The 23,557-nt window shown below is 50.0% G+C and overlaps 1 protein-coding gene across 2 annotated transcripts in view; it reads right to left on the reverse strand.

The window, feature by feature from the left end:
- Positions 1-23,557, reverse strand: part of Smad3 (SMAD family member 3) — a 116,891-nt gene that overhangs the window by 16,423 nt on the left and 76,911 nt on the right. Inside the window, exons 1-5 of one of the 2 annotated variants that reach the window (XM_036192542.1) lie at positions 16,721-16,771; positions 5,450-5,643; positions 5,196-5,327; positions 3,866-3,940; positions 1,343-1,393 (exon numbers count right to left, since the gene is read on the reverse strand). In XM_036192542.1, coding sequence (XP_036048435.1) covers positions 1,343-1,393; positions 3,866-3,940; positions 5,196-5,327; positions 5,450-5,534 — 343 coding nt within the window. In that variant the 5' untranslated portion in view covers positions 5,535-5,643; positions 16,721-16,771. Of the gene's footprint in view, positions 1-1,342; positions 1,394-3,865; positions 3,941-5,195; positions 5,328-5,449; positions 5,644-16,720; positions 16,772-23,557 lie in introns of those variants that run through there. The other variant, XM_036192541.1, reaches the window with a different exon arrangement.

Below are 23,557 nucleotides of genomic sequence, written 5' to 3' on the forward strand. Positions count from 1 at the left end.
AAGGCTGCTGCCACCCTCACCCTGTGACCTTGATGGCTTTCATAGTGGCACCTGCCTGGACACAGTAGGGTAAAATGACTCCAGAAATAAATCTAAAGCAGCTCACCCCAAAGCTGGAAGCTCAGAATCGGCCTTTCGCGGCTTCTGGCCTTAGTCTGTTTTCAAGAACTCAGTCTCTGCGCTATCGGGAATATGACCTTCCCTCAGCCAAGCCCCCTCCATATTATGCTACAAAATTTAAGCTGTATCTCAAAGTCATGTTTTACTCTGCCCACATGCCGGCACACTTCAAAGGCTCTTCACACATTTCCCAATATTCCAAATGATGAGTTTTATCTAATACATCCGCCAAGGTCTTGAAACAAGTGGGCACAACAGCCTGTCCTATGTACTGTGTTTCCCAAGTGTTTCACCGGATCGACGGCTTTCCCTGAGCCACAAGGCAAGTGCCAGTCTTAACCCCACCCCCGCCCCAGTGAACCCAAACTTCAGACCATAATAGCAAAAGCTACCTTCGATAAAAACACGGCCATCTCATCTGTTTTGAGCCCTTCGACCATTTCTAGCCCCAAGGACTCCTGCAAAGCCTCCCTCTCCCACGCTGGTGGGACGCTGCCAGGCTGGTAGGGTGACCCTCAGAACGCTGACCTGCAGACCAACAGCTGAACGTTGTTGTGGGAACAGTGGGGTCAGCTGATAGAAACATCTTGAGATAATACAGTGATAACCAAGACATCCAAATGGAGAATCACATTGTCAGAGTAACAGATGCAGGGAATGGGAAAGGCAGGCGGGCCATGGTTTCTGTACATGTGTATACGCTGCCCCACAAACACCAGACAGACCATGATAAAACAGTTGTGCTGGGCAGTGTGATCGTGGGCACACTGCTTCCTCCCCAAATTCCTTATATGCTGCTGCTTTAATAACAAGTAATTATGAGATGATATACTCAGCTGAAATCCCAACGTGTGTTCTGGGAGCCGGGGGCTGAGTCTGGGCAGCTGCCTGTGGCTTTGCCCTAAGCCACACACATGTGTTTGGCTGACTGAGGCCCCTGTCTCCTAGGCCTGAGGTCTGGGAGATTTCGTTCACTCACGTCTGAACACTGCCCAGGGGAAACACGAACCCCAGCAAAGGCTGTCTTTCCTGGTGCCACTGATCTCAGGTTTCCCTGTTCTGAGGTGACCCCAGGATCACCGTAACCAGAAACCCATGGGTTACACTGGGCTGGTGGTGAAGGAGGGGGCAGGGCTCACCTCCACTGTTCCTTCCCACTGAGGCAATCTGCTGAGCTATAGCCAGAAGTGGGGTGGTCCCCACCTTACCGATGAATACTCACCCAAGTTATTGTGTGCTGGGGACATCGGATTCGGGGATAGGTTTGGAGAGCCTGCAAGGTGAGACACAGTTTCAGGTATTGTTGGAGTACTCTACAATCAAGACAGGATCACTCACCATGCCATAAGGAAGCCCTGGACTACAACTTGAGTCATGCACTCCCCCACTACTCATCTAGGCATGTTGCCCTATCTGTGGAATGGAGGGAAGGAGTAGCTAGCCTTAGAGGGCCCCTCCAGCACCTTATGAACCTAAGCAAGGCTCCAGCACAGGCCATGGCAGGCTCAGCTAGGCCAGCTCACACACCTGCTCTCAGGAGGGGCTGACTATTCCTGAGGGAATAAAAGGATAAGGAGACATATTCCCATACTGCACAGCCCTGTGCTGTAGAGGGGGGACCTCCCTCCCTCCTTCCCTCCCTCCCTCCCTCCCTCCCTCCCTCCCTCCCTCCCTCCCTCCCTCCCTCCCTCCCACACTGCCCAACTCACAGTCTAGCTCTAAGGTACCTGGAATCTCAGGAAACTTAGAGAAATCCTGCAACTCAGCAACTGCTTGATACTTTGTGCAAGGCAGGAGACGGCATGTGAAGTCTAATTCTACCTAATTCATACTCTGATCTATCTGGCTACCAAGAAATATCGTACACACACACACACACACACACACACACCAGTCTTCAAAGAAAGCCAGTGGCTGCCTTTCCATGAGGCCCCATCCTGCCCTCCTTTGTTCCCATGTGCTTTGGAGTATGGTTATTTATTTATGAATGTCTTACAGTCTGGCCCCACCCCCTGACATCCACCAGACCTTGAGGCTGAGCTCTGAAGCTGCCTTGAGCTGCCCTGGGGGCTCTTTTATTTCACCCCAAGAGAGCTCTGAACTCTGAGAGGGTGAAGAACGGGTCACAGGCTTCCTCTTCTCCCCTGTGGCAGTACCTGACCCAGTGGAGATAAGGAACAATTCTGGAGGCCATAATGGAACTTGGACAGCTTGCTACATATCAGCCATGACTATGGCTGTGGTTTTGCTAAAAATATATTACATACATTACTAGGCCTTAATTTTTCCTCTGGTATGAAGTAGGGAATAATCATCAGTTGACCTATATAAATGAAGTAAGATGGTTACATTAAAAAAAAAAAATTAATGCCAGGATCGCCATACAGGAAACCTTCAACAATTGTTTCCTATTTGGTAGTAGCCCAAACCAGGAGGGTCTAAGGTTATCCTGAAAGAGTACATGCTGCCAGGGAAGACCCGAGGCTGTCTTGGGTGACCATCAGACTAGAGACACCTCCACATCTCACCTGGTAGTTAGGGAAGGCAAGCCTATTAGCAACTGCACTAGGAGCCCAAATGGACTACTTGGAGGAAAACCAAAGAACAAAGAGAGACCTTCACCCATCCATGCCTAGGTTGGCTGGGTACACAAACCCTGGCCCCACAGAGCTCTGCAGGGAGAAGGAGGTACAGGCGAGGGGACACAGTATAGCGGGTGAGAAAGAAAATGAAGGGAGTGAGCAGATTGGAGCCAGTGAATGCACGCATGCCTAGTCCTCCCCACAGGCAGGACACTCTGGTTATGTTTGTTCAAAAGTCATTCTACACATTGGGGGGGGGGGCAGCTTCCAAGAAGCTCTACAGCTGGAGGGAGGCTGCCTAGCTGGCTCCCTTCCCATGCCAGCACTCCGCAGCTGCAAGTGTGCAGTGGTCAATTGGCACTGACCACAGGAAGGTCTTCCGTGCATTCCAGCTGGGTCCATGCTGCCAGCCACATGCCTGGATGGGTGTGTTTTGGGGGTGTGTTTGACCTAAAAGCACAACACACACACACACACACACACACACACACACACACACACACACACACACACCCCGTGACTCTGCTTCCACCACACATAGGATCCCTCTCCACCCTTCTGTGGGTCATGTAACCTCCTGTGGTCTGTGCGGCAGGCAGCCCGCCATCGTGGGAATGGAACATCTGCTGGGCCCCTTTCTCCCTCCTCACCCACCACACAATGCAGAACAGGTCCTGTGTGGCAGCGGAGGCTCTGTTCAAGAAGCTGCTGGTTTGGAACCAATTGGGCCCCATAAAATATGACACAGAAAACATCTGGGAATGTAACAGGAGAAAACTAGGCCCAGTCCCTCCCAGCAGGGGCACGCTGATCACATGTGGCCACTATATTTGGAGGGGGAAAAAAAAGTCACTTCTAGTGTCTTTGCTGGTCACCAGAAAAGGCTGTTCCTCTCTCTATGCAGGTTTTGTTCCCTGCTCTCCTGCACTGTGTCGGGTGTGGGTGCCCACCTTCTACCCTCTGCCAGCACCTCACCCAGGGGCCTAACACCTCAACATCTGGGACAGGCTAAGTGTCAGTAAAACACCTTTGTGTCCCCATGGCACAGGGTCTCTCCCACCAGTGATGTATGACACACAAGGGCGCTCTACAGACACTAGGCAGACAGGACAGGGGGGGATCAGAAGGGAGGAAAAAGTCTGCTGCATGCCCACACTACTGACCTGCGTCCATGCTGTGGTTCATCTGGTGGTCACTAGTTTCTCCATCTTCGCTCAGGTAGCCAGGGGGTGGGGTTTCTGGGGGATTAGAAGGCAGGCAGTCCCATTAAAAGGAATGCAAGGCCTGGCCATGGCACTCCATTTGTTGGCCAATATACCATGTCACCACTGAGTACAGGGTCCCTAGAGGAAAGCTAAGCCTGGAGGGAAGGTGTCCACTGCTCCTGGACTCTGCCATGCTCAGGCCTGTCCAGCGCTGCCCTCTGGCTCCCAACCTGGATCCTTACACACTGACTCCCAAATCTGAAATGCCTTGCTCTAGGACCACAGCTTAGCTGGCTTGTCCCCATCCTTCAAGGTCAGGCTAAGAAGGGAGGCTTTAGGATATGCCTGCTTTACCATCTCTGTCTCCTGAGGAGCTGTGGCCTTGAGCCTGTCCCTGTGCAGATTGGCTGCTCCTGTCACTGTTGTCCCCAGGAAGTTCGCCGTTCAGTGGTGGCACCATCAGTGATCCGTTTCTCGGAACTCTATCTCACCTTCCCACCCTGCCTTAGCCCTCCAAGGCCTGCCATCTGACAGGGAGTAGACAACTTATCCTCCCCCCCCCCCCCCCCCCCCCGCGCGCACCCCTGCCCCCGCCCTACCCCCGGAGACCAGCACTACCTGAGAAGCCAGACAGCTGGGCTCTACGTGCATGTGTTCTGACCCAAGACACGGGCCACAGCTAACCTCAGCCCAGTAAACCAACCCAGAGAGCAAAAGCCACATCCAAATTAGAACACTCTAAAAGGAACACGGCTGGATCATTGCCCCAAAAGCAAAAGTTGCCCTGACTGGCCCTAGCGTGGCCAAGCACAGCTTCCCTGGATGCCCAGAGTGCCTGGCAGTGATTCACACATTATTTGCATGTAAATGAGGGTCTTCTAGAAGTACTGGCACCATGACAGTGAAGCACATACTCTCCACTCTGCCCAGTCCAAAGCTCGGGGTACTTACAGAGCCCTCTGCAGCCTCACCCCACACTCTGCAGCCCCTACCCTTCAGGGACCCTGCCTGTGTGCCAGTCTTATGGGCTGGGAGGGAGAGCAGAGACACAGTGTTGCTATTTCCGCTTTCAAAATAAATGACGGCACCGAGGCCCTGCAGAAGGGTCACAGGGTCCTCCGTGCCAAGAAAAACATCGTTAGGGGAGCCTGGGCCACCGATAGTTCCCGGCTGGGATGTGGTTCAGAATCAGGGCCCAGGAGCCTGCTGTATGCACCACGACATGGAGAGGATGGGAAAATGGCACAACCCCTGCCTTCTGGCTGCCTGTACTGCCACCCATGCCTACCTGGAATATTGCTTTGGGGCTCAATGCCAGCGGGGAAGTTAGTGTTCTCAGGGATGGAATGGCTGTAGTCATCCAGCGGGGGGAACTCGGCCGGGATCTCGGTGTGGCGCGGTACCAACACTGGAGGTAGAACTGTCCCCGGGGGAGACACAACAGAGGCGGGTCAGTGCCAGGGCGCCAAAACTGCGGTCCCCAAGGCACCTTAGACCCTCCAGAGTTGGCAGGCTGGGGAGGGCAAGGCCACACGCACATACCTGGTGTCTCTACTCTCTGATAGTGGTAAGGATTTACACACACTTCGTCCTTCTTCATGTTGAAGGCGAATTCACACAGCTCCATGGCCCGTAACTCATGGTGACTGTGCAGGTCGGGCCATCGCCACAAGCGGCAGTAGATGACATGGGGAAGCCCCTTCCGGTGGGACACCTGCAGCCGGCCATCCAGTGACCTGTCATGGCCAAGAAGGGACAGAAGGTGTCAGTGAAGTAGGTTTGGATTGCTGTCTCCCATGTCCAGCCCCCAGAAGCTCCTGGGGAGTTCAAGTTTGCTGGCAGACACTTCCGAGTTCTTTCCTCCCCCAGACATAGGGGGGCCAGGAAATCAAAGCACCACTGCCAGCTGTCCTTATACTGGACATGGTCCCAGCTCCCCAAAGAAGTAAGGAGGCCCACCAAGGAGGGTCCAGGCTTCCCAAGCTGGAAGAAAGGGCTTGCATCCAATAGACCCCAGAATTCTCACAGCAGCAGCTCTCAAGGAAGGGAACTTGCTTGAAATACACTCAAGCAGGTATACATGCTTCCAATCTCGCCCCTGTGGAGGCGGCCAATGGACAGGGTGGAGGCTAAGTGCAAGATCACAAGAAGAGGCTAGATGGCAGGCAGAGCTGATCTGACATGGAGTCCGACTTTTCTCTAAAAGCAGTAAATGGCCTTGGAGATGTTTACATGGGCTGTGTTCATGCACGTGAGTGAAAAATCAAGCGCTGAGATAAGTCTGGCTGCCTATGGCCCACAGGTTGGGGGCGGGGGCTGAGTATAGAGTAACAGGGGCAGGACTGCCCCTCCACCAGAAAGCTCGTCCCAGGAGCTCCAGGTTAGGGGCGTGATGCTTCTAAAGGCTGCATCAAGCTAGCAGAGAGCCATCACAAACTGATGCTGTGCCCAGGGCACCTATAGGGCGGAATCCAACAGATTTTATGAGTGCTTTATAAGAAAGGGGCTGGCCAGATGTGCCAACCAGAGCCAAAGAGGGTCCAACCAATCTCCAAGCCACTGGCTGGAATGGGGAGGGACGAAGGTCAGTGCTGGGCTTGGTCACAGGGACTGACTGAGAGCTGCTGACTAAGGACGTGTGGAAGGATGTAATTACCTCCCTCCCATGAGGCCCAGACCCAGGAGCCCCACAGCTGAAAACAGTAATTACTGGGCCGAACAAGAGAGGACAGCCTGAGACTAGTCCTTGAGGCACAGAAGGAAGTCAGCCAGATGTGCAGTCTTAAGACATGGAGATGTGGCTCACGCTCCTGACTATGCAGCCCCAGGAACCAGGAGCCTCGACTGCTGTATCTGTAAGATGGGGACAGTATCCCCCTTGCCTGATCTCTACTGGAAACCGCTTTGCAAAGCACCAGACAATCTCAGTGTCACTGGGGACGGCGGTCATCCTCTAAGCCAGCCCTAGGCAAGGGGCTGAGCTTCAGAGCAAGAGAAAGAGTAAGTGGAAAGTGGACACATAAAATCCTTCAGCTCGCCTCACTTTCTTTCCAACCTACCGAATCCCCCAAAGATAAGGGAAGTGGCCACACTGGCTCTTCAGAAGACAGAAGCCCTCACACAAGGCTGGCTGGATGCTGAGGTCACCTCTCTGGTGGGAAAGAGGGGGACAGGAGAGGAGTGGCCAGAGAAAGGCAATGGCAGCAGTACCGGCCCCTCTGGACCGTGGGAGGGCTCTCTTCTTGCTTTAAGAGTGACAAAGGGAGCTAGGGAGATGGTCAGCCAGCAAAGCCCCTGTGTCACAGGCACAAAAACGTGAGTTCAGTCCCCAGAGCTCACGTGACAAAAGCTGGGTGTGGTGGTGCACTGAGGAGGCACAAACAGCCAGATCCTTCAAGCTCGGTGGCCACCCACCCTGCCTCGCTTACTTGGTGAGACCCAGGCCAATAAGACCCTGTCTCAAAAAACAAAAACAAAGTGGACAGCGCCTGAGGACCAGCAGTCCAAGCTGTCTTCTGGCTTCCACACACATATACAAACATGTGCATAGGTACTGTACACATCAGCATACCTGCACACACAAACCCACACAAGTACCTGTATATATACATAGAAAAGAAACAATATATTCCCCCAAAGCTAGAGTACTATCCTCATCAAAGCAATGTGGCAGTGTCCTCAAAACTGACCAGCATACCCACGACGCCACCAAGGCCATAAACAGTCACGTATACATGAACACTGACTTTCAACAAAGGTCCAAAGACACACCAGCTTGGAAAGGTTGATCTTTCAACAGGCGATGGTGTACCTACTGGAGATTCACACTAAGAACAATGAACTTCAACCTACACCTTACACCTCTGTAGGAATGGAAAGTCAAAGTACAAAACTCAAAACAACAAAAAACGTCAAGTCCAGACAGCTAGGCAGTGGTGGTGCATGCCTTTAATCCCAGCACTCAGGAGGCAGAGGCAGGTGGATCTCTGTGAGTTCTAGGCCAGCCTGGTTGACAGAGTAAGTTCCAGGACAGCCAGAGCTGTTACACGGTGAAACTCTGTCTTGAAAAAACAAAAACAAACAAACAAAACTTGGGAGGATCTCTGCGACTGAACAATGACTTCTCAGCTGCTACACCAAAAGCACAATCCATTAAAAATCAAAGTTGATCTAGTGGAAATCAGGTAGAGACTCCTGATCTGTGTTGAGACTTAAACAGAAGTGACAGTTGACACTGACAAAGAATATACGTCATAGAGGTTCTGTTTCTAGGATAAAGAATGCCAAAAATGGGCTGGAGAGGTGACTCAGAGGTTAAGAGCACTGACTGTTCTTCCAGAGGTCCAGAGTTCAATCCCCAGCAACCACATGGAGGCTCACAACCATCTGTAATGAGATCTGGTGCCCTCTTCTGGCATGTAGACAAAACACTGTATGTGTAGTAAATAAATAAATCTTTAAAAAAAAAAGAATGCCAAAACAACCCAATTTAAAATAACAGGTGAATAAATTAAACATATGCTATTTTAAAAACTTGAAGATGACAATGTTCTATTTCATTACTAATTAGAAAAGTATGGTGCATAGTGGATTCAAGCTGTAACTGTGTAGAGTGGATTCAAGCTGTCACTCTGTAGAGTGGATTCAAGCTGTAGCTCTGTAGAGTGGATTCAAGCTGTAGCTCTGTAGAGTGGATTCAAGCTGTAACTCTGTAGAGTGGATTCAAGCTGTAGCTCTGTAGAGTGGATTCAAGCTGTAGCTCTGTAGAGTGGATTCAAGCTGTAGCTCTGTAGAGTGGATTCAAGCTGTCACTGTGTAGAGTGGATTCAAGCTGTAACTGTGTAGAGTGGATTCAAGCTGTAACTGTGTAGAGTGGATTCAAGCTGTAACCGTGTAGAGTGGATTCAAACTGTAACCGTGTAGAGTGGATTCAAACTGTAACCGTGTAGAGTGGATTCAAACTATAACCGTGTAGAGTGGATTCAAACTATACAAAGGACTGGAGAGATGGCTCAGCAGTTTCGAGCACTTGCCCTTCTTGCAGAGGACCTGGGTTTGATTCCCAGCACCCACACAGACGTTCACAACCCTCCATAATTCTAGTTCCAGAAGATTTATGCCTTTTTGTTGGGCCATCAAGCACACCATGGAACATAGACATGTGTGCAGGCAAAATACCCACACACATAAAATAAAATGTAACTACATACAATGAGATGCCACCATACAACTGTTGGAACAGCTGTAATTACAAGGACTGTGTGTGCCATGTGTTGGCAATGGTGTGGAGCAACTGGAACTCTTCCATGTCATGCGTGGAAACAGTGACACGGTGGCTCTGAGAGACCGTTTGGGAGTTCCCTTAAAAGTCCACAGTAGAAACCCTCTCTAATAGCTTCTTTCTCAGTTACTGTGATTAAATAATCAGACAAAAGTTGCGATGGCCAGTCTCAACTGTCAATTTGACAAATAGAGAATCACCTGGGAGATGGGTCTCTGTGTATGCCTGTGAAGGATTATCCTGATTGGGTTCATTGAATGGAAGACCAACCCACTATGGGTAGCACCACTCCCTGGGATGAGATCCTGGACGATTAAAAAGGGAAGTCTGAGCTTCCTGTGTCTGCACTGTGACCAGCTGTCTGGAGCACCTGCTGCCTTGACTTTCCACCGTGATGGGCCACACCTCACTCCTGGTAGCAGCTTTTGTCTTAGTTAGCTGCTGTAATAAATTACCCTGACAAAGGCAACCTAAGAAAGGAATCGCTTCTTTTGGCTTCCAGAGACCTACAACCCATCACTGCGGAGGAGACAAGGCAGAGGAGCCGGAAGTCAGCTGGTTGTACTGCATCTGTACTCAGGAAGCAGAGTGGACAGGAAGTGGGGCTAGGCTATAAAGCCTCCAAGCCTACCTGCAGTGACTTGCTTCCTCCAGTGGGGCTCTACTTCCTAAGGGTTCCATATCCTTCTGGTGTTCTCAAAGCCTGGACCAAGTGTTTAGATATGGGAGCCTACAGGATACCTTTCACATGGAAAGCCTAACCCCCACTATAGAATCTACCTGGTCTCCTAAGCATTCCCCCCAAGAGAAATAAGACAGTGTGTTCACAAATGTACAAACATCTAAATACTTTGATTTGTCCACCCAAAGGATGACTGGCAATAAAAAAAAAAAAGTTATCGGCCTATGGAGCAATGTACAGATCAATGTCATAAGTGAAAGACACTGGGTCATTTTTTAATATGTAACTGTTTAGTGTGTATGTTAACACAGCTGTTACTCTAGCTTTTACCAAGGCTGATACGATAGAGGTTCCGGGCCAGATCAAACTTGTACAATCCTCTTGCCTCAACCTCCTAAGTGATGGGACTATGAGCATGCATCACCAATGTGCCCAAGAAACTACAGTGTAACTTGAGGTAGCAGCTGCCTGGGAAGGTGAGGTGTGTGTACAGGGATGGGAGAGATAGATTCGGCAAGGGCAAGGGAGACCTTGGCAGGATACAGGTTCTATTTGCTATCTTGACTGAGGTGGTTTTCTGGACAGATACATGTTGAGATTTACCAAACAGCACACTGTAGGTATGTGCAGTTTATTTGTAAATTATACAATTCCAAGGGGAAGGAGGTGAAGACTTTGGCCCTGGCTAAGCCTGGATTTGCTATTTCCATGTTCAGCAACTCTATGAACTTAAGCAAACACTTAAAACCTTGGCTTTCATATTTTGTCTGAATTTGTCTAGAAGTACCACTGCCAAACTCCCAGGAGGCCTAAGTGATACTCCATGCGGCCCTGGGCATGGTGAGAACACATCAGCTGTGAGCAGCTAGCTGCTTAGCGATGAGGCTCCGCACTCACTCCCATGCCCGACGCCGGGCTAAGGAAGACACCTAGGTGCTCAGAAGCCATTCCTTCCTGCCTTAGGTGAACCAGGAGCATATCAGAAGCAGCCACATGGAGCCTCCTGTCTCTCTGGATCCTTTCATACGACTGTTCCAAGTTTACCTTACGTCGTCCCCACCAACACCATGCTGGTATGGTTCATAAGGCAAGTCTTCAGTGCTCATTATATCCAACCCCCTAGACCAGTCCGAAACGAAGGTCAGACCCGAGAGCCACACACAGTCTGTACCAAGGCTGCAGCCAGAGGCCAGCTCTCCTGACTTGAAGACAGTCACTCTACAGCTCTTGAGCACATGACCTCGAGTCATGTGATAGGATTGTCAAGAAGTTGTCATCTGGTCCATGTCCCTGCTTCTAAATCTACATACATCTCAAGATGGCAGAGGTATCTCATTCACTTCTTCAGAGACAACTATGGCAACTCCTTCTTGGTTCAAAGTCTGGGCTGTTCCTTTTCCCTCCCTCTGTCCCTCCCTCTGCCCCACTCAAAATGCACACCAACGCTTACCAAATAATATGAGTGAACTGGGCGTTCCAGCTGCTGGATTTAACACAGCCGATGTGTCCAGAACACGCCCTCCCAAGGCATGGCTTGGGGCCCATTAAGTAAATCCAGTAATTAAGTCCTCATTCTGAGCTCATATTGCCATGAGCATGCTCAGCTACAGGAAAGGCTGTATTCATGACTAGCTTCTCTCTCTAAACCAGGCCCTTCTTCCCAGCAGCCCACAGACTGATCAGAGGGCAGTCCCAGGAAGCCACCTCTAGACCCGCTCCCCATGACTGAGTTCTCTTCCCACATCCCAGGTCTTCCTCATGGTTGACCCCCAAAACATCTTTCTCTAACATCTCCGTCCAGCTCCCTGGACAGAGGGTTTTAATCTTTAAACATATTCTTCCCCAGCCAAACAATTTCCTGTGGCAGGAAATGAAGCTTCCTCCCATTGGCTCCAAATGAGACCCGTAAAGTGTCCCAAAATGGTGGTGGAAGCCACAGCCAAGGATGTGGACATGCCAGAGGCTGGAGCCGATGGCGAGGATGAAGTAGGCCAGAGTGCTGCCTCAGTGAAAGGGCTGGGCTGGGGTCTACCTTAAGCCAATCCTATCCATAATCCAACAGCCATGCGGGGGACAGCAAGGGGTCACAGGTCAGGAGCAGAACATACAAATTCCAGAAACATGTCAGTACCTGTTCAGCATGGACAAGTACCAGACCCAGGGCTATGTGAGAAACCAACATAGCAGCCAGCTGTGAACCTCTGCTACTGCCTAGCTCAAACCTCCAGGGCCCTCTCCTAAGGTCACAGGGCTTGTGAAAGGCAGAGGCAGACTCAAGCCCAAACCAGTGCTGAAAACAGGGGTGGCATCATGGTTGAAGGGTGCTTTTTGTTAGCACACGCTCCGTCAGCCTCAGGAAAACTTCTCCTCTCTTCTCAAACCGTTACTGAACTCCAGCCACGTCTCAGAAACCTGGGCCTCAGGTGAAAATCTGAAGGAAGCACTCACCTCCCTCCCTCTCTCCTGCTCTCTCTTACCACTCTGGCCTCTCACAGGGATGCACTTCCTTTTCAGTTATCCTGCAGAGATGGAGATCGCTGCTCTGTCTTCTAATGATCCCGCCTCATGTATGTGCATCCCTGACACCCACACCCAAGAGGCAATGCTGAAATGCAGCCACTGGGCAATGCTGGTCACTGGCAACTGGCATCTGACCCAATTACCCTGCCCTGTGGCTCTGCCACTCCTACCATGGGGTGTGAGTCCTTCCTTGACTTCTCCTGGACAATGGGACATCAGCAGAGACACAGATACTTCCTCCTGCTCCCCTGTACCTCTGTGAGAGCCATGAAGTACTGGCATCTGTTGCCCCGTGGCCCGCTGGGGGATTGGCATGGATTGTTACACAGCACTAGCTGACTAATACACTGACTCCACCTCTGTTCTTCTCAGTCAACTTGCAAGTACCAGTTCCTTCCTCTTCTGAGAGGCTGGTAGACTTTCCTATGCCCCTCCACCCCCACCAAGTTCACACACAGCCTGTGTGACTCACCCCCACGCCCTGATCTCAGCTTCATGACCCAAGCAAGCCTTAGCCACTCCACAAGGACTTATCTTTGGTGTGTAGAGAATGACTTTCCTCTGAACCTTCAGGGTTAATCTACAAGAAGCATGAATTGACTCAAAATGCTCCTGGTAATTTGATGAAGTTGTCAAGATTAGGACATTCATCCCACAGCCAAATCTCCATCACCCACATCACCTTGGTTTACTCTTTACTGTTTTCCCAACACCTGCTAGGTTTTGGTATAAAAAGGAAAAGGCACTTTCCCATTTTGGATTTTCCAGGGGAAACCACACCTATCCACACAATTCCCAGGTCATGCCTGTGCCAGTCTGGAACACCCATTCATCTGCACAATGTAATTCCCACCACGACCCTGAGCTCCGCTGATCTACAGAAATCCTTACATTTTTCTTTTTCATGAGTTTTGTATTATATATGAGTTTTATTTTTGTCTTTTTTTTTTTCTTTCTGGTCCAAAGAGCAAAGCTAAGTGCCTTCAGGTTTGGCTCAGATAACTGGAGTGGGGGTGGGGGGAGAGGTGCTGGTGGCTTTGACAGCTCTTTGCGCTGCTCTTGTGTGGCTTTGGAGCCATGGCAATCAATGTGGGACCTCGCCATGTGTGGCTTTTGAAGTACTCATATCCGAATTTTCCTTCTATGCAAAGGACGGCCCCAGAAATCCTGGGACTTAGCCTTGCTCTCTTGGGAGAGCTGACCCTCACACACAGACCAATCCCCTGGCCCTCGGAGTATCCTCGGGGCGGGCTCAGGGGGTGGCCCTTCTGGTCAAGAGGAGTGTGATCAATGGAACCGAGCTGTGAACCGAGTAAGGCCAGCTTCTCCTGTGTTGGCACTATGGACGTTGGCAGCAGTGGGATGAGGAGAAGAGGAGTGTTATCACTTTCTGTGCCCTGCACAACATTCAGCAGCACCCTGGCCTCACGGGGAAATCTAGACATGAGCATCACCAGGTATATGCTTCTCTTCTCCACTACCCTGGAGAGCCCTGGGCTAAGGGCAAGCCTCCAGGTGGGCACGGGTGGAGGCAAACAGATACAGTGGGAATCTCAGAGCAGACCCTGCCCTAGCAGTTCTCACGGAATACAAGGGCCCTGAGTGTGTTGGGATAGGGGCCTTATTCTTGTTTTCAAGTGAAAACTCCATCTGGTGTTAGGTGACACCAAAGTTACCAAGAACATCGGGAAAGCAGGACCCACTGTCTCACCTCAGCACTACACTCAGACCCCATTTTCTGTGACTGCTAAATCATGTGTTTGAGTCAGCAGATGGCCTCCTCTGGCACTGAGAAAGCGCTCCTTGTCCCTTTCTCTCTGAAGAAGCAGGATGAATTTTGGAGAAGAGGAGGAGTGGGAGGGAGGAGGATAGGGAACGAGGTGGGGGTGGGTGGAAAGGTGATTCATCAGAGACCTGCTTCATGGTTTTTATAAGCTGGCTTTCTTTCCTAGCACTATATCAACAAGTATGCAGCTCTTCAGTGTGGTCAGGACTGCAGACCTTTCTAGCTATGGAGGATGCTGCTAAGACCCACACTAATTCTGCTCACTGCAAGCCAAAGGGACGCTGCCAGGCCCCTGGAACCATTGGCATGGCCATTTCGCTGTGTTGGAAAACTCAGCTGCCTGCACTTGCTTCCAGAATGGGACTGAGATGGCCCACTGGTCTTTTAAGAGATAACTCACAGAGCACCCAGGATGCTCCAGCCCTTGGCAACCTGACGGACTTAGGCTAATGAGCGCACTACACCAGCCTTTCACACAGCCTCCTTGTAGCAAAGACCCCAAAGCATCCCTCATGCACCAGAGGGAGTCAGAAGTGGAGTCTCCTGGTCACTTGTCAGACCCTCCTCATCCTACATGACTCAGGCCTCCCTCTGGGCAGCTCAGCTCTGCTCAGACCAACCCCAGGACACACAGCTTCCAAAATGCCCTCTGGGAAATGGGCTAATTGGCATTGTCAGCTTGACAAGATAAAATGAAGCGCCAGCCTAAGGCCTAGACAACACAAAGATCGCTGCTTCTTATGACCACGAGAAAACAGACACGAAAGTGGTTATTCAGAGAAAGGAGTGTGCCAGCCTCCAAAGTGGAACCCTATAAGAAACAGAAGAGCCGAGGAATCTAGCCATTGATAGAGGATCTCAAACCCTGGTGGGCTTTCCACTGAACGACCTGTCTTCCCTCTCTTCAAAGCCAGGGTAGGACACTGACGGCTACTTCCCCACGATGAGGGCCATTTCTCAAGTCTCCTCTGCCAATGAACTTCAATGTTAACTCACTTTACCAAACAAGCCATTCTTTTGGCAGGTTCTCAGTCATTCAGTTCCGTCATCCCCCGTCACCCTACACACATACTTTCTCCCATAAAGCAGAAACCAGTAATGGGCTAAACCTCCTCTCACACACCTCCTTTCCCAGTTCCACAGCCTCCCATCTCCCTGGGGGTTGGTTACCTGAGTCAAGACAGGAATCACTTCTGAGTGGGCAAGCTACATGCTCAGGGGTTGGATTGATTCCATCCATCCATCCATCCATCCATCCATCCATCCTTCCTTCCTTCCTTCCTTCCTTCCTTCCTTCATTCCTTTTATCCTTCCTTCCATCCATCCAAAGAAGAGTCTCACAGGAAGATGGCGGCCAACTGTCTACCTAGTTCTAGCAAAGCTAACTTCACGGTTCCCAAGGACTAAAGAGAAAAATGTAAGGTGGATATTTGTGACTTAGAGAGCAGGGGTACGAGGGGAGGGAGGGGGTGGAGGAGAGGGGAGAGGAGGGGAGGGGAGGGCAAATGAGGTGTTGTGTAAATTGCACAGTTTTGACTTCCATGGTTATGAGTCATCAGTCAGAGAGATAAGACAGGGTCCCCAAGTGTAACGGAACAAGTGTGTGCTGTGTCACGCAGTGACACACAAAGGGTGGCCAGGGACAAGGGCTCCCTCCGTGCCTGTTGTATACCACTCTTAGCAACATACAAACAACACAGCTGGGAAGGGGAAGTTCCCTTTTTCACCCTTCTTTCATGGCTTCACACATGCCAAGCAAGCACTCTGCCCACTGAGCCACACACACTCTACTTTATGAAGAGGCCCAGAAGTCTTTGGGAGTCTCCGTCCTTTGCCCCAGTGCCTCATGCATGTGCTCTCCCACTCAGCTCCAGTCAGCCCAGGGGTCAACCTTTGCTAACAATGGAAATGGAACACTGAGCCTCGTGCATGCTAGGCAGGCATCTACCACTGAGCTACATGACCACCTTTCTGTTTCTCAAACCCTCATTTGGCTATAGAAATGGGAAATGAGCTGGGGAGCTGGAAATAAGGAAGGGGAGAGAACTAATCAATTTCTTTATGGTTTCTTATTTGTCTGTCCGCAGTGTGTACCACACATGTGCAAGTGTCTGCAAGGAGAGGGCACTGAGTCCCTTGGAACTGGAGCTACAGACTGCAAGCCACCTAATATGGGGGATGGAATGTGAACTCAAATCTCTCCAGCCCTGGAAATGATTGATTTCTACACGAAGTTAAGTCCTACGAAGTTCAGGAAGGGGAGACTTTCACCTATAGGCAATGTGGTGACTGAGGGACCTCATTGCCAGCATTCAACCTACACGCTTTTTTTTTTTTTTTTTTTTTTTTTTTTTTTTTTTGATCAAGCTGTTCAAGAGTAGTTTCCATCCTAAATGTGAGAAAAAAAAAATCAAGGTCCTGTGTAGCCCAAGCTTTACAGGCACAAGCAGAGTTACATGGACAACAGGCATTCCTTTCTGTCTAAGGGAACAGACTTCCAATTGTACCTAATGAAAAGGCTATGGTTTGCTGGGGCAATCTGACCTCTGACAGCATCCCTCCAGGCAGGAAGATAGGAGGTCCAAACTCAGAAGCCTTCAGCCAGCCAGATGAACAACCTGTAGGAAGAAAGATGACCATGCCATCCCATGTAAGCTGGCTAAACAGCTTCTTAGTCAAAGCCTGAGTTCCTGAAGCAGCCACTATGAAAAGCAGAGTAACTTCAAGGCAAGGCTCCCTCCCTTGGCTCCAGAACACTCCATCCATTCTTTCCAGAACTGCCCATTCCACACTGAGGCCTTCACAGCATCCCATCTTGTGGTTCTTTCTGCCCAGTGGCCTCCCTCCACCCTCCTTCTCAAATCTTAAAATTCCTACTACCTCCACCATTTAAGATAGCCCTCATGGCCTTGTGTGAGCCAACTTCCTGCCCATCTAGGCCAGGAGCTCCTGGTGTGAGACTCAGGAGATCTTCTCCTGTGCCTAGAAAGGGTGATCTAATAGGTCACATCAGAAGTATGTCACAGCCATATCACTAAAACTCTGTATCAGCAGCAGGCTACACTCCATGTCTTAGGAGATATAGGAGACACACACAGACCTCAGGCTACCTTGTAGCCAGTCAAGTCCAAAAAAATCCAGACATACAACACAGGCTGCCACCAGAAATGTTCCCTCAACAAGCAGCTGGTCTAAAACAGCAGAGGAGTGACAGACACATGCAGCTGGTTATTTCTTTGCTCTTTCAGTGGCCTGCTACCCAGCTCCAAAATAAATCACACTAGGTCTTATTCTTTCTTATGAATGCCGGGCCTTAGCTTGGCTTGTTTCTAGCCAGCTTTTCTTAAATTATCCCATCTGCCTTTTGCCTCTGGGCTTTTGTCTTTCTCTATTCTATATACCTTTCTTTATTTCTTACTCTGTGGCTTGCTGTGTATTTGGGTGGCTGGCCCCTGACACCCTCCTTTCCTCCTTTTCTTGCTCCTCAATCTTTTCCTCCTAGATTTCTCTTCCTACATATCCTCTCTGCCTGCCATCCCCTCCTATTTTTCTCCTGCCTTGCTATTGGCCGTTCAGTTCTTTATTAGACCAATCAGGTGTTTTAGACAGGCACAGGAACACAACTTCACAGAGTTAAACACATGCAACATAAAAGAATGCAACACACCTTTGCATCATTAAACAAATACTCCACAGCATAAACAAATGTAACACATCTTAAAATAATACTCTACAATAGGCATGGGTGCTGGTCATCTAGGCAGAGCAGGGAAACAGTAGCAGGGAAGCGCTGGAGGCGGCAATTCTCTTGTATGTTGCTTGCCATGGCAGGCAGACAAAGTCACCTGTGACTGAGGTGCAGGTAGACATTAGACAAGCTAGTAGAGGAAGTGAGGTCAAAGCCTGGGCCCTGGCAGTCCTGACAAGCTAGACTCAGATACCCAGTCACACAGCCAACCCAAGAGATGTGAGTAGTGAACACAGAAAAAGATTTCTTCAGTGTGGCCACACTGGGAAGAGGAACAGATGAAGATGTCCAGTGATGCCCCTTCCCCGGTCCATCTTCAAGGACCTGACATGAGGTTTAGGTTTAAACAGCGGACGAGATACATGCACAGTTACAAGCCCTGCTCAGGGTGTGGCCCCACCTGTCACTGATCTACTGTCGACTCCAGTCTCTCCAACAAGGTGTTCTGGCCAGCAGTCACAACAGTGTGACAACTCTTCCTCCTCTGGTTGGCACCAGGCTTCAGCCTCTTCCTTCTCCCAGCCTGAGACCTCTGGGAAATGCCAATTCCTTGGGGTCTGTTGTAACAATATCCTGATCGCCAAAAGTTGTGGGAGACCCGCTCCCACATTTTCCCCTCAGGGTACTCTTGAGTAGTGGAAAGTAAGAAATGTTTAGATAGAAATATAGAGGGGAGAGAGGCAGATTTAAAAAAAACAACAACAAAACACAGAATAGCCTCAGGAGGGCCTGGGTCAAAACACACCAGCCCCTTCTGTCTCTTCTAAAGAGCTATTTATAGAAATACCAAGGGGTGGAGCAAAAGACCTTCCTACACAGCCAAGTGTAGACCATCCCAGACACCTGGTAACCACGCACATGGTCAATCCATCCCCTAATGCAGCCCTGCTGTGTAGAGCAGGCTCAGATCTCACTAGGAAAGATCTACTAGGCCTCCCACAAAAGGGAAGAGGCACAAATGTCTCTTTAGATATCTCCGTTCCTGTCGGGATGGTTACACAGGGCCTTGCAATCCATCTACCCAACTAGTCTCATCAACTGGCCAGTGTATCAGCCTCAGATTCAACAGCCTAGAAAGCACAGACCTCTGCAGCGGCACCCTAGAGTGACAGGCACAAGGGGCAGGCCTTCCCTAGGAGGAGCGCTAAGTGTTTTCCCTCAGGCTATGCCGCCCACGGATGCACTAGTCTCTAAGTGTGGGTCATTTGGTCCAAAAGCAACTGGTTCAACTGGTCTCTAGTGACTCTCTAGAACTTTCTGGCATTCTAAGCACCAGGGAGAGAGACTACTTTAGCTTCCTCCTGCTGAGTCTGCCACTCAGGGACCGAGACAGGGAGGAATCACCCTAACAGCAGAGCCAAGGAGGACCAAGAGAGAGACACCTACAGAAAGGTACACTACACGTGGAGCAACATGCTGACAGGGAAGCTTCATGACTTCCACTACTCCTGCAAGGCAAAAGAAAAAACCCAAAGAAAACCAAAGTGCAGCAGCAGTACCAGCAGCAAAAGCTGTCCATCAAAGTGCAGCAGCAGTACCAGCAGCAAAAGCTGTCCATCAAAGTGCAGCAGCAGTACCAGCAGCAAAAGCTGTCCATCAGCCTGTGTGTGTGGAACCAAACTAGTCCTATCTGCTTCCTGGAGCTGAGGCTACCTCACACCCGAAGGGTGAACAGGGCTGCACAGTGGCTAGCCCCAAATCCAGGCTCCTGAATTGACGAGGTGGGTCAGGGAAGCTCACAGCCATGGCTGGCTTTGGTGGGATCTGCCCTGGGTGTGAGACTGAGCGTAAAGGACCCTGTGGGATGCTCCAAAGCTCAGGAACCGTGGACTTTGGAGCAGAGGGTGTTTCAGCATCACCATGTTTATCGTTTCTTCATGAGGAAAATGAGGCCATGACTGGACGTCTACCAAAGACAGTTCAGAGGGCGCTGTGATGCTTTCCTTTACTCCAGAAAGCTATGACCTGAAACCCATCAGGCGCCCCTTCAAGAATCACATACACCGAAGCAATGCCACAGAGAGGCAGAGGCCCCCTTTGCAAGGTATCCCTCACCCCCATGCACCCTGCTAGAGACCTTTTATCATTGCAGTGTCTCTTTCAGGAATGCCAGCTGCTTGGCCTAGGCCCAAAGAACAGCCTCTGGAACCCGATGCACCACAAGGCCGGGGTTGTGGGTAACAGTGGAAGGGCCTGTTAAACACCAGCTGAGAGAACCTCACAGGCTGGGAAGAAACGGGGTGGGGGCGGGGGTAAAAGGAAGATGCCCTCCTTTCTTCCTACCAAAGGACTTCCTCCAAACTCCACCTAAGACAAGTGGGGTGGCAGGTATGGCCCCTTGAAGCACCCCAGCGCCCCCCATTTTGCAGTGTTCTGCTACCTGGGCTGGATGGAGACAGAATGGAGGAACTTGTCACCAAATTCTAACCCAGCTGTCCCCATACCCCTTAAGGGGGAGGCTGCTGGCTTTTCCTGAAGAGGAAACAGGGCCATGCCTGCCTCCCACCCCCTGCCATGGAAGCGCCTGCTTCTTTAAGGAAGGTGCCCTCTGCACACACAAAGACAGACACTGCATGGGAAGGGGCCCCAAACACTGGCTCTCCCTGGACTGGACTGACCCCTCTAGCCTGAGCCATGAAGGACCTTCCAACTTTACCATCACTGACCAGCTGGCTGTTCTGTTCACCTGTTGTAGGAAGAGTTTGGTTATCAGGTCTGTCTCTATTATAAAGTGCCTACTATGTGCAAAGCACTTAGCGCCTGTCTTCCCAACTTCCTTTGCATGAGATCAAGGGCCACCAACAATCCTGTTTTGTTTCAGGCTCTTTTGGAACTAAGCTTTCCCTACCTCATCACCTTAAAGAGATAACTTGGAGTAGCCGTTCCACAGAAGCAAGTATCAGGCCAAGTACTCATAAATAAAGTAGCTTAAATGCATTAATTCGGTGGGACAAGGGCTTCTCTTTCCAACAGAAGATCATAAAGCTGAGAGGCGCACGGTCATCCCGAGGTTGCGATGGCAAAGGACAGCGGAGTTAAACTATGAACAGTGAACAGGAACCCAGCCGTGTGATGCTGTTGGTCTGTAGGCAGACATGGGAACATGGGGCTGAGGCCTGGGACCTGGGTTCTAAACCAGGTTTCTCTCCTTGCTACTTGGCAGACACTTTAAGCAAGGTCTCCCATCTGCCAGGAAGTTTCCTCATTAGTAAGAGGAGGCCATTTGAGAGACTTCTCACACAGGCCCTTCCTCACCTGTGCAATGTACACTGGTGTAAATTGCCACAAGTTTCCTTTTCACTCACATTCTAGAAAATACTACCCAAGGGTGGGGCTAAGCAGCCACTCTTGAATTTCAGGGTCATTCCTCAAACAAGATCAGGAGATGTGGGAGTGTTCTAGAAACACCAGCATCTGGGGATAATTTCTTTTTTTAATGGTATAAGCAGCTATGAGATCAGGCTGAAAGGGACACAATACCCTTCACAGGCTTGCCAAGTTCTGCCACACTTTGAAATTCTCACCTTTTACCAGGCCCATTGGTACAGGCTTGTAATACCAGACAGCCTCTCGGGAGGCTGAGGCATGATGATTGAAAGTCTAGAGTCAGCCCAGGCAACTTAGTGAGACCCCGTCTCAAAGTTTTAAAAAGTAAAGGCGTGGGTGAGGGTTGGGGAGATGAAGTTCAGTGGCAGAGCACACGCCTAGCATGCACGAACCCAGCGCATGGACGGCATGTCCAGGGGGTGTCCTACAGGGCAGTAAGGAAAGGTCAGACGAGGGACAGAGTCAGGAGCAAGATCTCAGCAGACTGACAGTGACGATGGATCATGTGTGAACTCTAGGAGTCTACATCACACAGATGATGTCACCATTGATAGGGTTTCATGAGCCAATCGGCTACCAGCTGGGATGCATATAACTTCCGCTGGCCAGAAAGTGCCACCCAGCCTGGCATATAAGAAACACAGCGTACAATGAACACATTCCCTCGGTGATTTGACTGAGTGAAAACATGGGAACAAATAAATGCTAAACAAATATTTGGTTTTTTCAAAGTACACTTTCAGAAAATAAAAAATAAACACGCCTATAGTAAACTCTTTTAAAATGGAAGTAAAACACCTCTAAACTCAAATAAAATAAAAATTTTGAAGTCCCCAACTGTCAACATCCATTTTTTTAAAGATTCTATTTTATTTTTAATTATGTGTATGTCTGTGTCTGTGTGTGGTTATGTACACACGAGCACAGTGTCCACAGAGACTATGAATGGGCATCAGATTCCCTGAAGCTGGGGGTACAGAAGGTTATGGGTTGTCCTACATGGGTGCTGGGAACCAAACCTCTGTCCTCCTGAAGAGCTGCATGAGCTCTTAACCAGTGAGCTGGATCTCCGGCCCCAACTCATCCCTTTGTAACTTTGTAATGAAATGTCACCCAGCCATAGAAAGGAATTCACCACTCAACACATAAAATGTGGCCAAATCTAAAAAGTATGCTAGGGGAAAGAAACCAGACAGTGTGTGTACCACGTGGCTCAACTCATACAAAATTTCAGGAGATGCAAGCTAATGCATGGCGACAGGGCATAGGCCACCTGGCAGGCAGCAAGGCACAGAAGGATGACATTACACTGAAGGCGTCTTGGAGCAATTCGGTATCTTGATCGCTACAATGGCTTCGGGTGTGTAGACGAACATAAAATTCACCACATTGTACATTTTAAATGCGTGCCATTGACGATTTGTCAATTACACCTCAATGTGGGGGCCTAAAAGAAAGACTCCCCCAAATTCTGTTGGCAGGTCAATGAGAAGCTGTTTTAAAGGCACAGGACAATCAACAGATTAGGTCACCAGTGTCCCTTCTTGCTCACTCCCCAGCCAACTCTGCAAAGAGCCAGCATTGACCCTCTAGTGATCTGGAGTGAAAGGTGTGTCCTAGAGTAGTGTGAGGGGGCTATTCTCTGAGGAGTTCTCTGAGGGATGGATGGTCAGGGACTGGGCGCCGTGCTGCCAATCATCATGAGGTGTCCCCTGCTGACCCACAGAGCTTCTTCCATGGATGCACAAGCCTACCCTACAAGATCTTTGGTTGTTCAAATGCTGCAGTTTCAAGACCACCTAGGACAAGAGTTATTTGGTACAGCAGTTCTTAAACATCGTAAGAAGCCATGAGTTTCTGTGGTCACTCTGGCCATGGACACCTCGAGCCCGGCCTCTCATTCTAAGCCAGCCAGAGTGAGCTTTCCTGTCCATCAAGAAGCCAAGTTTGGAAGCCAGAGAGTTCAAATAACTCACATTAGCTGCTAGGAGTCTGTCAAAACAAAACAGAATAAAACACACCATGATGGGCTGGTGAGAGGGTTTGGTAGATGAGGTGCTTGCCATTCAAGCACGAGGACCCAAGTTCGGTCCCTAGAGCCCATGGTTAAAACAACAAGACAAACAAACAAAAAGACCCAACAACTGCTCACACTTGGCATAGAAGCATTAGGGAGACAGAGGCAGGCAGATCTCGGAGACTCCCCAGCCATCCAGCCTGGCCTACTTAGCAGGTTCCAAGCTAGTGAGGGACCCTGTCTCAAACAAAAGGTGGAAGACATCTAAGGAATGATGCTTGAGGCTGAC

This window comes from Onychomys torridus, chromosome 7, assembly GCF_903995425.1.
Source record: "Onychomys torridus chromosome 7, mOncTor1.1, whole genome shotgun sequence".
Classification (NCBI taxonomy): domain Eukaryota; kingdom Metazoa; phylum Chordata; class Mammalia; order Rodentia; family Cricetidae; genus Onychomys; species Onychomys torridus.